General features: G+C 41.4%; 1 protein-coding gene across 1 annotated transcript; it reads right to left on the reverse strand.

The window, feature by feature from the left end:
- Window positions 1-2,652: 2,652 nt before the first annotated feature.
- On the reverse strand, window positions 2,653-9,192 carry LOC139727519 (uncharacterized). The gene is made up of 4 exons (XM_071638493.1): window positions 9,178-9,192; window positions 8,597-8,785; window positions 5,823-5,945; window positions 2,653-2,986 (listed from the first exon to the last, which is right to left on the reverse strand). Exons 1-4 carry the CDS (start codon window positions 9,190-9,192, stop codon window positions 2,774-2,776), a joined length of 540 nt encoding a protein of 179 aa, XP_071494594.1. The 3' UTR covers window positions 2,653-2,773.
- Between the last annotated feature and the right edge of the window lie 2,891 nt (window positions 9,193-12,083).

Consider the following 12,083-nt stretch of genomic DNA (forward strand, 5'->3'; position numbering starts at 1 on the left):
GCTGATCAGTGAGACATGGACTTTCTTCCATGAAAACTTTTGTGTTCTCACTGATATGAATGTCATCTAAAGTTTTGTCTCTGAACTCCTGAATCCTGCCCTGTTCAAAAATATTCAGGAGCTTGCTCACTTTTGCCAGGACAAGTGCCTCGCTAGGGAGGCGATAATATTGCCTGTGCACAGACATGCTGTGCCCTAAATGCTCTGCTAGCTGATCAAGTTCATGTTCATTGAGATGTAATAGCTGACTCATAGTGGCAATCTGCTTTCGTAGGTTAGTTGCTGTAAGTGACAATGGGCTTTCTGCTTCGCACTCCTTTGCAAAAGCTCGCAGACAGTCATGGGAGCGATGCGGACCTTCAGCATCAAAATGAGATCTAGCAAAAACATATGGGTTATCAACACTGACACCAGCCTTCTGCCTGTTCGTCTCATTTGCAAGAATGTCTAGAGAGTCTTTCATGTTCTGGGTAAGAAGAACTGAAACACCCCGATCTCGTTTTCCACGTATGTAGATCAATGACAATCGATCTATAGCTACTTGTTCAGCGAGAGTGGCAAGGAGTTGAGCACTTCACGCTGTGTACTTCTCCCATGAACTGTTCTTGTCTTGTATGTGTGAACTTTCAGAAATTGCATTTCGCCTGGTCTTCGACGATTATATAAGACCACTTGCGTCAGTGCACATTTTGCAAGGTCTGCAAATGAGTTCTCATTGATACCCTCATGTGTGATTCTTGTTTTCACATGTTTTTCCTGCTCTCCAACATATTTGTTGAGTTTCATTATGTCATTTGTGAGAGGGAGTTGACGTGGATTCGTCCACTTTTCATTTGAAGCCTGACGGAGTGCATGTGATGATATTCTGGGACCCCATTCAAGAGCCATGAGTCGTTTGAAACCTGCAGCATGTTTGTTCACTACACCTGCCTTTAAACTTTCAGCATCTAGTATGTCAGCAATTCTGGTTAGGCAATGACCTAATTTTCTAGCGAGTGAAGGAGTTTCATATGTTGCAGTAGCTTCATTGAAAGAACAGCACTCATATGTTGCACTCATGACTACCTCAAAGTTTTCTGGATTAATTAGATCCTTTGCTGTTTGAATACATGGATCTAGTGATCGTGCCTGGGAAAGCAGACGAGATGCCTCTCTCATCTTTTGTGAGACATAATTTCTGTAATTATCCGTGTGGCCTGCTGAATTTACATAATACTCCCCAAGTTTGACAATCATAGGATCATTTCTCGCAATCAGTGTTAACCTATCACTTTGCATTCCCAGAAACACTACCTTCAGTTTTTCTGAAACTGTTCCGTTTACTGGCATCAGAGCAGCTCCTGACCTTTGATGATTTTCACGCTTTTTTGCTCTTCTTTTACACTTCTTTGCATGCCTGTACAATGCTGCCTTCTTGTATAGGCCTTTGCATCCTGAGCAGAAATTGTATGTATTCAGGTTATCCTTTGTCCCAAATTTTGGCCTTTTGTGGACCACCAATGGGCCTTCTTCTGACCCTCCTAATACCCGAGAGTTATGCTCATAGTCTCCACATTTTCTTAATTTAGCAATGAGGCTTCTCCGCTCTTTGCTTCCTATCTGCAGCGCACTGATACTACCCACCTCCGCTTCCTCACAGTGTTTTTTAAACCAGTGCTCTACTACCTTTTTGTATCCCTTATTACAGAATATGCAATAGTGTACTTTGTCCCAGACTCTCTCGCCCGTTTTCGCTCTAGCTCTTGAAGATCCGATCCAACGTACATTGTCTCTCTGGAAAGCATCTTGTCCACTTGACTCCTTGTCCAGTCCTTGCACACTTTCTCCATGAGGGTCACGAGTCTCATTTCTAGATTTTGACATACCTGGCGGTTCATCATCAGACTCTGTACAATCAGATGAGCTGTCTGGTAACCATTCACTGCCAGATGTCTCGTTAGCTGATGAGCTGTCATTACCCAACGTCCTTTTCATGTTCTGAAATTAAGGACAACAGAAAACACAATGCACAATTATACTGGAAAAATTTGATTATAATGTAGTCAACTGAACTCCGTCCGCCTTTTCACCCATTCAATTATTATTTAACACAGGATGACAAATATAACCTTTCATTCAAAGAGAAAGAAAGTAAGTGATATTTATTAGCCCTTTAGCACTCAAACTGCCCGAACCGCCTCTCAGGTTACTCCTCAAACCGCCCGTCCATTTTTAGCGCGCTTTAGTATCCGTAATACGCACCGTACAGGGCTGCAATTGTGTTTGTTTGGTCAATGGGATTTCTGCCGTGAACATCCATAATAAAAAGTTGATGCTTCCTGTGGACCATCTTCATGAAATTTCCATTCAAACACAGTGATGCACAGCAGCGGGCAAACAAAGCCGCGCTAGTTGATCTTGCTGCATGTAAATATATAGGCCAAAACTCGTCGCTATCGAAATGACTACGCTGCAAGAAAAAAAACCAATATTATCTTTAGGAGAGCTCGTGAATCGGTATTTCAAGATGATTTTCAATGTCAATTCCGATTACTGGGATTGTAAGTACCACTTTTAGCAATTTCATAGTATTTTCAGCACAAAATTAGGAAAATTCCCCATTTTTCTATTCTCCAAAATAAACATAACTTGCGATTGACGAAAATCAACTCCTAAAGCATTATTTCATTTTTGCGGACCAAGGTCTATAATACCGTGTTTTGGCACACCGCTGTGAGGAGTAAGCTGACGCGTTTCACGGAGGCTCTGAGTGCTAACGGGTTAACAATTAGGTTTACTTTATTGGCAAAGTACACAAAACACTAGAACTTACATTGGTCATCTCTAGGTCAAGTCCATGCATACTTTCTTGTCTCTTCTCTCTAGATTTTGACAGACCTGGTAGATCGTCATCAGAATTCGTGGAATCAAATGAGCTTTCTGGTACACATCCGCTGCAAGATGTCTCGTTAGCCGATCCATCATCATTAAACGCCTTTTTGAACTGCTGGAATAAAAAGAACCAATAAAAACGCTATTTAACATTCATTAATTTAACTAACAGTTCAAATTATATAAATACAGTCAACTCCGCGTAAGTCGAAGTCCACGGGAATGAGTTAAACGCGTTGACTTAGGCGATACTTGACTTACGCGGAGTTTATATTTCAACACATGGGATGCCCTAGCTGCAGCGCATGTTGCTTTGATGTCGTTCGCTTGCTAGAAGTGAGATTGTAGTGCTGAAAAAAGAAAGGGAGAGAGGCAAACAGAAGGGGCGAATAAGGAACTGTGAAGAGAGAGGGGAAATAAGAACTAACGCAACAGAGATGAGAGATGAGCGTTGGGAGTGCGACGGCTAGTCTAAATTTGCTGGAATGTGCTGCTTCAGTCGTCTGTGCTAACGTTTAACCGGGCTGAACAAAGATGGAATGTGCTACAACTGGTGGCGCGTGCTTGACAACATGTTGTGGTTTATTCTACTTACGTGACGTGTATCTAATGGTTTTTATTGCAACTGTTCCGGGAAATTTGTTCGACTTAGGCGATAATTCGACGTACAGAATTCGAGTTATGCGAAGTTTTAACACACGTGTGTCTATGGGGGAAAATCAGGACTTTCTACAATCATCGACTCAGGCGATTATTCGAGTTATGCGACTTTGACTTACGTGGAGTTGACTGTAATACACAAAGGTGCTTTTTGTTTGTCTTCTGTAAAAAAGAGCTGCCCACATGAATGCCAGCGCAGCTAATAGTAAAAGGATCATATGAGGATGGAATTAACATCATGGTCGTGCCAGTACAACTTACTATTACTACCTGTACAACTATCAATTGGACTAACTGTGACATCAAGCATCGGATGCTATGATAAAATTCTCATCATTCTCATTATGCTAGAGCTCTTGATTAATCATATGCTTTAATGATTTGGGATTAATGTTAATCTTGGTTACAATTTGGGGATTAAAGAAGATATTGTGGATTCTTTTGCACACACACAAAAAGGCTGAACGAGAGCCCCAGGGAGGTTGGCCTCTCCTACGAATGGATCTGCATTCCTAACAAACCTCTGATGCACCAAGGGGGAAAATATCCCTTCCAAAATATAGGATGATTTACATCAAGGTGTGGTAGCTACCAATTCAGCCTACAAATTTAAACGTACAAAAATATATTCCCATTTGACTACATCTCATTCCTATGATAGCCAAGTATGTACAAGAGATGCATGCTCTTACACACACAGTTATTTGAGGAGATTGATAGCCAAGTATGTACAAGAGATGCATGCTCTTACACACACAGTTATTTGAGGAGATTGATAGCCAAAAATGTACAAGAGATGCATGCTCTTACACACACAGTTATTTGAGGAGATTGATAGCCAAGTATGTACAAGAGATGCATGCTCTTACACACACAGTTATTTGAGGAGATTGATAGCCAAGTATATACAAGAGATGCGTGCTCCTACACACACAGTTATTTGAGGAGATTGATAGCCAAGTATGTACAAGAGATGCATGATGCTCTTACACACACAGTTATTTGAGGAGACTGATAGCCAAGTATGTACAAGAGATGCATGCTCTTACACACACAGTTATTTGAGGAGACTGATAGCCAAGTATGAACAATGGATGCATGCTCTTACACAGAAAGTTATTTGAGGAGATTGATAGCCGAGTATGAACAATGGATGCATGCTCTTACACAGTCACACAGTTATGTAAAGAGATTGTTAGCCTTGCAAGTATGTAAAATGGAAGCATGTCCTTACACACACCATTATACCAAACATGTTTTATCAAATTTCTAAGCATCCATTGGAGAACTGTCAGTTGCTCTCTATTATTTTTTTTGTTCATGCATCCATGCTGTTTTTTGTAAACAATTAGTATGATCAGGAATGATCAGTTTATCTACTTATGACCCTCACCTGCACAATTACCTAAAAACTGCAGCATTTGTCTCAGGCTCCGGCAATGCACGAACCGCGACCAGCCATAAGAAGAGAACCACTTGACTGGCGTGCCGTGCTATCCTGAGTGTACCCGTATAGTTGCACAACTGATTACCATAAAAGAAGCAGCGGAGACGACTCCTCCACCGCCTGTGCGCTGGGCGCATAACATTTCCCATGGAAGACTTAAATTGCCTGCGACTCACGTCCTAAAACCGCGAGGTGGGATGGCAGATCTCATAAAGCGGGGCTTGACAAAGCCCGAGGGGAAGTCACCATTGCCAGCAACATCCGCTTGGAAGGAGAACCCTGCCCTAAATTCTTTGTTGCAGGAGGGGCAAAAACCCATGCAAGCGGGGGGAGCTGCCTGCAACGGACCAGACGGAGGAAGCTGGAGAGCACCACGGAAAGCGCCAAGCGCAGGCGATGGACGAGTGTGAGAATAAGTACCAAGGGCACTCAAGTACACGGGCAGGTGGACTGGCGCCGTAGGAGGGGATGGTACCAATGTTTGAATGGCCCGCTGGGTCCCAGCCTGAATAGAGCGTGATATCTCACCCAGCCGAACAATCGAACGCCAAGCGCACACGAACAGGCCGACGCTGCGAGAGATGACTAGCGCCCAAGAGCGCAAAAGACAAAGTGAGGTTTAGGCAGCAGTTGTGCAGTGTATACGGATACACTCAGGGTAGCATGGCATGCCAGTCGAGTGGTTCTATTCTTATTCAAATTTCTTCTCTCTTTTCTGTGTTGGCTGGTTGCGGTTTGTGCATTGCCGGAGCCTAAGACAATGCAGTTTTTTAGGCAAGTTTACTGGTGGGGGTCACGTACGTGGTATATAAACCATTCACAAACAGACAAAAATAATTATTACCTCCTGTGAGACCTTCATCTTCATGAGCTCTGCTTGTGCTTCACGAGCCTCTCTCTGGGCCTGTTCTAACTGATGCTCAAGGTCCCTTTGAGTTTCCATCATCTTTAGTTTGTACCTCTCCAGCTGTCAATGGAATCAAACAGTACTTATAATATTATAATAGTAATACAACATAATGTTTTAGTGGGAACACAGGTATTTTGGAGAAGAGAGTTAATTAAGGTGCAGTGGCCATGGAGGTTATTCTGTCATTCACATTGACTGGCATGCTACATGAACACATTGAATGCTCAAGTACATGTACTTTGACAACTTGCAATGTGTTTGATCCAAGTCGCAGTGTACGGCGTCCTCGTGTCAACTAGCCTCATGCTTTTTATAAAATTTGCCCCAATGCTTTGAATCCAGTTTCAAAACACTACTTGTTGCTCTAGTCAGCAAACCTCAGGCAAGTTTAGTTGAAATCAAGCCAGGAGTTTTTAAGAAATCAAAACATGTACATATATGGAACAATGGTGGACCCCCCCCCCTTTTCATGGTACCCCTCAAAGAGGCCTACAGGATGTCTCCGGGGACTCCTAAATACAACTCTTATCATTCATTTTAAAAGGTATCTTCCCACAATATTACTTGGGTCTAGCACTTCTGGACCTGGAAGAAGATTTTTGAAAATCATTTAGTAACTGGCATAGGCGGCTATGCCTCTGATCCTTGGGGGGGGGGGGGGCAGTGTAGCTCATTTGATCAAACTTGTGACCTCTTTCCCTACGATAATTCCTGACAAGTTTGGTGAAAATCCAGCCAGGGATTTTTAAGAAGTAAAAAAGTGTAAAAAGTTTAAAGACTGACAGACGACACCCGACAAACGACAGATGACGGGCGAAAAACAATTGCATAAGGTACGTTGCGGTCACTTCAGGATGCAAATCACATGGTATAGCACAATGATCCATAGCAACTATTCATCAATAAAAATGCTTGCAGATATGCCGGGCAAATACAGCGTTCAGCACCAATAATAGTTGTTGGGTGCCACTGTCCAACAACAGGTCATTTTTGTCCCATAGTTACCGCAACGTCCCTAAGCTCACCTTGAGCTTTTAATTAGCTCAGGAGAGCTAACAAAACTGAAAACATTCATGTACTATGGAATTGTACAGTTTATAGGGAGAATATTGTACATTGCAATGACCTTAAATTTAACACAAAAAATCATTATTTCACACTGAAACAAACAATGAAACACACCAGGAATTAAAAGATTAAAATGAAGAGAAACACTCTACTGGATCATTAGCCTGTATATATATAGGTTTCAAGACTGTTCATATGAACTGTTTACATGAACAAGTATTGGAATCACCTTTCCAAGTTTGACTATGCAAACTTAATCTGGATTGTCGATGCATGAAATGTTAAAATTACTAAATCCCAGTTTAAAAGGTTATTAAATTGAAATTGCTGAACCAGACTCAATATAAGTTCTAACTATTGTAAAAAAGGACAGTCAGTATTGGCAGCACAACCTTGAAGTGTGACTATGCAAACTTTAACCTGGATTGTTGACGATGCTGCTTTTTGCTGCCATCTATGGGCTATAATATGTCATTTGATTAGCCTTCATGCATCATTATCTGCTAATTTACCATGGAACAGTGGTATGTATGGGTGTCAGAAGGTGCAAGTTTTCATCATTTTCAGAAAGGCACTGTTAAAAATAAAAAAAAAACTGACTCAATGGTACCATGATCTTCTATTACTCTTTGGATTTTAATCTTTTTAATCTTCAAATCTATGAACTCAATCTAGACTAAGGTGTGTTACAAAAACATTGTTTATAGGAAATATATGTGCATACATGCGCTGGCAATTAACAATATAATATACAAATCAAATTTTAGAATGGCACAGTACAGCAGGAATTCATGCATGTTTTGCTGCCTGTGTTATGTGTGAAATAACATGATCAGAATTTCAGAACAATGTAGGCCTACTAAAACATGAACAAATCACACTGTCATATTTAGGTGATAAAAACAGAAGGAATGAATGTCCTCTGATTTTGCGACCAATGCTAATTTTTGCATGAGCCATAACATTTCGCTGACATTTGACATATATACATACTCTGTAATCAAGCTTAAGCTTTTTTAATACCATGTACCTTTGTATGAAATCAGATTAACATCTGTCAAACACTACTTAAGTTATCAATCAGATACGAACTTTGACATTTTGTCAGACACAGATGGACCACCAGACAGACAGTGGACAGACCATGTTTCAGACAGACAAGGCAATAGCCATATTGTGCCTCACCCGCTTGCCCAGGTCCCATGTTGCATCTATAACCTAAGATTGTTTAATCTCAAATGACCTTTGACCGTACCATGTGACCTCTAACACAAGTATAATATGAAGGTCCCCGAGGTGCATCTACCTATGTTTGGATGCTATTGGATTAACAGTTGCCAAGTTATGTCCTAGCTAAGCAAGTCTTGCTGGTATAAACTTTAGCATTGTGACGGACAGACGAATGACGGACAGATGACAAATGAATGCCATTTAGATCCCTTAGTCTCACCTCCAACTACGGTGGGCGAGACAAAAAAAGGAGTCTCTTTCTGAGTTCTGTTCAGGCAAGACAAAGATGCAATAATTTCTATGTTTCATTCTCAAAAATGAAATGATTGGCAATTGTCTCGCAAATACATGGAAGCAAAAAATTTCCACAACATCTAATTACTTTTCTCGCCAAACCAAACAACACTTACTTCCTCTTGCTGCTGCTGCTGCTGCTGCTGCTCCTGCTCCTGATGCAGCTGCTGCTGCTGCTCCTGATGAAGCTGCTGCTGCTCCTGCTCCTGATGCAGCTGCTGCTGCTGCTCCTGATAAAGCTGCTGCTGCTCCTGCTCCTGATGCAGCTGCTGCTGCTCCTGCTCCTGATGCAGCTGCTGCTGCTCCTGCTCCTGATGAAGCTGCTGCTGCTGCTGCTCCTGATAAAGCTGCTGCTGCTCCTGCTCCTGATGCAGCTGCTGCTGCTCCTGATGAAGCTGCTGCTGCTCCTGCTCCTGATGCAGCTGCTGCTGCTGCTCCTGATGAAGCTGCTGCTGCTCCTGCTCCTGATGCAGCTGCTGCTGCTCCTGATGAAGCTGCTGCTGCTGCTGCTCCTGATGCAGCTGCTGCTGCTGCTCCTGCTCCTGATGCAGCTGCTGCTGCTCCTGATGAAGCTGCTGCTGCTGCTCCTGCTCCTGATGCAGCTGCTGCTGCTGCTGGTCTGAAGGGGGTTGTGGTTGGTTGGCTGTGCTGAGTATTGGTCCTGATTGCAACAATAAGATAATGCGATTTGTATCACACAAAATGGTCTCATGATTGTAGAACAATGATGTAAAACAATGTGAGCTGTAATACCAGTTAAAGGGTACATGGAATATGCAGATATTTGGAAAGGGAAATCTTTGAAGTGTTTTGTATCTCAGTTAGTGGATAGAACTGCATATTAAGAGCTCCCAGATAAAATTTCTTGAACATCACAGTAGTGCCATTTCTTATCAAGCTACTTTTATTATTTGTTAATTTTATCATTTATTACTTTTATCTACTGAGGAGATTGATAGCCAAGTATGTACAATGGATGCATGCTCTTACACACACAGTTATTTGAGGAGATTGATAGCCAAGTATGTACAAGAGATGCAAGCTCTTACACACACAGTTATTTGAGGAGACTGATAACCAAGTATGTACAAGAGATGCATGCTCTTACACACACAGTTATTTGAGGAGATTGATAGCCAAGTATGTACAATGGATGCATGCTCTTACACACACAGTTATTTGAGGAGACTGATAGCCAAGTATGTACAAGAGATGCATGCTCTTACACACACAGTTATTTGAGGAGATTGATAGCCAAGTATGTACAAGAGATGCATGCTCTTACACACACAGTTATTTGAGGAGATTGATAGCCAAGTATGTACAAGAGATGCATGCTCTTACACACACAGTTATTTGAGGAGATTGATAGCCAAGTATGTACAATGGATGCATGCTCTTACACACACAGTTATTTGAGGAGATTGATAGCCAAGTGTGTACAAGAGATGCATGCTCTTACACACACAGTTATTTGAGGAGATTGATAGCCAAGTATGTACAAGAGATGCATGCTCTTACACACACAGTTATTTGAGGAGATTGATAGCCAAGTATGTACAAGAAATGCATGCTCTTACACACACAGTTATTTGAGGAGACTGAGAGCCAAGTATGTACAAGAGATGCAAGCTCTTACACACACAGTTATTTGAGGAGATTGATAGCCAAGTATGTACAAGAGATGCAAGCTCTTACACACACAGTTATTTGAGGAGATTGATAGCCAAGTATGTACAAGAGATGCATGCTCTTACACACACAGTTATTTGAGGAGATTGATAGCCAAGTATGTACAAGAGATGCATGCTCTTACACACACAGTTATTTGAGGAGATTGATAGCCAAGTATGTACAAGAGATGCAAGCTCTTACACACACAGTTATTTGAGGAGATTGATAGCCAAGTATGTACAAGAGATGCATGCTCTTACACACACAGTTATTTGAGGAGATTGATAGCCAAGTATGTACAAGAGATGCATGCTCTTACACACACAGTTATTTGAGGAGATTGATAGCCAAGTATGTACAAGAGATGCATGCTCTTACACACACAGTTATTTGAGGAGATTGATAGCCAAGTATGTACAAGAGATGCATGCTCTTACACACACAGGTATTTGAGGAGATTGATAGCCAAGTATGTACAAGAGATGCATGCTCTTACACACACAGTTATTTGAGGAGACTGATAGCCAAGTATGTACAAGAGATGCATGCTCTTACACACACAGTTATTTGAGGAGATTGATAGCCAAGTATGTACAAGAAATGCATGCTCTTACACACACAGTTATTTGAGGAGATTGATAGCCAAGTATGTACAAGAGATGCAAGCTCTTACACACACAGTTATTTGAGGAGATTGATAGCCAAGTATGTACAAGAGATATGCTCTTATACACACACAGTTATTTGAGGAGATTGATAGCCAAGTATGTACAAGAGATGCATGCTCTTACACACACAGTTATTTGAGGATTGATATTACAAGAGATAGCTCTTACACACACAGTTATTTGAGGAGATTGATAGCCAAGTATGTACAAGAAATGCATGCTCTTACACACACAGTTATTTGAGGAGATTGATAGCCAAGTATGTACAAGAGATGCAAGCTCTTACACACACAGTTATTTGAGGAGATTGATAGCCAAGTATGTACAAGAGATGCATGCTCTTACACACACTGTTATTTGAGGAGATTGATAGCCAAGTATGTACAAGAGAGGCTCTTACACACACAGTTATTTGAGGAGACTGATAGCAAGTATGTACAGAGATGCATGCTCTTACACACACAGTTATTTGAGGAGAGTGATAGCCAAGTATGCAAGAGATGCATGCTCTTACACACACAGTTATTTGAGGAGATTGATAGCCAAGTATGTACAAGAAATGCATGCTCTTACACACACAGTTATTTGAGGAGATTGATAGCCAAGTATGTACAAGAGATGCAAGCTCTTACACACACAGTTATTTGAGGAGATTGATAGCCAAGTATGTACAAGAGATGCATGCTCTTACACACACAGTTATTTGAGGAGATTGATAGCCAAGTATGTACAAGAGATGCATGCTCTTACACACACAGTTATTTGAGGAGATTGATAGCCAAGTATGTACAAGAGATGCATGCTCTTACACACACAGTTATTTGAGGAGATTGATAGCCAAGTATGTACAAGAAATGCATGCTCTTACACACACAGTTATTTGAGGAGATTGATAGCCAAGTATGTACAAGAGATGCAAGCTCTTACACACACAGTTATTTGAGGAGATTGATAGCCAAGTATGTACAAGAGATGCATGCTCTTACACACACAGTTATTTGAGGAGATTGATAGCCAAGTATGTACAAGAGATGCATGCTCTTACACACACAGTTATTTGAGGAGACTGATAGCCAAGTATGTACAAGAGATGCATGCTCTTACACACACAGTTATTTGAGGAGACTGATAGCCAAGTATGTACAAGAGATGCATGCTCTTACACACACAGTTATTTGAGGAGATTGATAGCCAAGTATGTACAAGAGATGCATGCTCTTACACACACAGTTATTTGAGGAGATTGATAGCCAAGTGTGTA

The sequence above is a fragment of the Diadema antillarum genome, unplaced genomic scaffold (assembly GCF_040938485.1).
Source record: "Diadema antillarum isolate AM-2024a unplaced genomic scaffold, OU_Dant_1.0 seq00000135_RagTag, whole genome shotgun sequence".
Taxonomy (NCBI): Eukaryota; Metazoa; Echinodermata; class Echinoidea; order Diadematoida; family Diadematidae; genus Diadema; species Diadema antillarum.

Excerpts from the sequence above, each read along its gene's own strand:
- LOC139727519 (XM_071638493.1), bottom strand. Across the intron at positions 5,946-8,596 it reads AGCAGCAGCAGCAAGAGGAA|CTGGAGAGGTACAAACTAAA; the intron begins GTAAGTGTTGTT and ends TTCCATTGACAG. Across the intron at positions 2,987-5,822 it reads AGATGAAGGTCTCACAGGAG|CAGTTCAAAAAGGCGTTTAA; the intron begins GTAATAATTATT and ends TTTTTATTCCAG.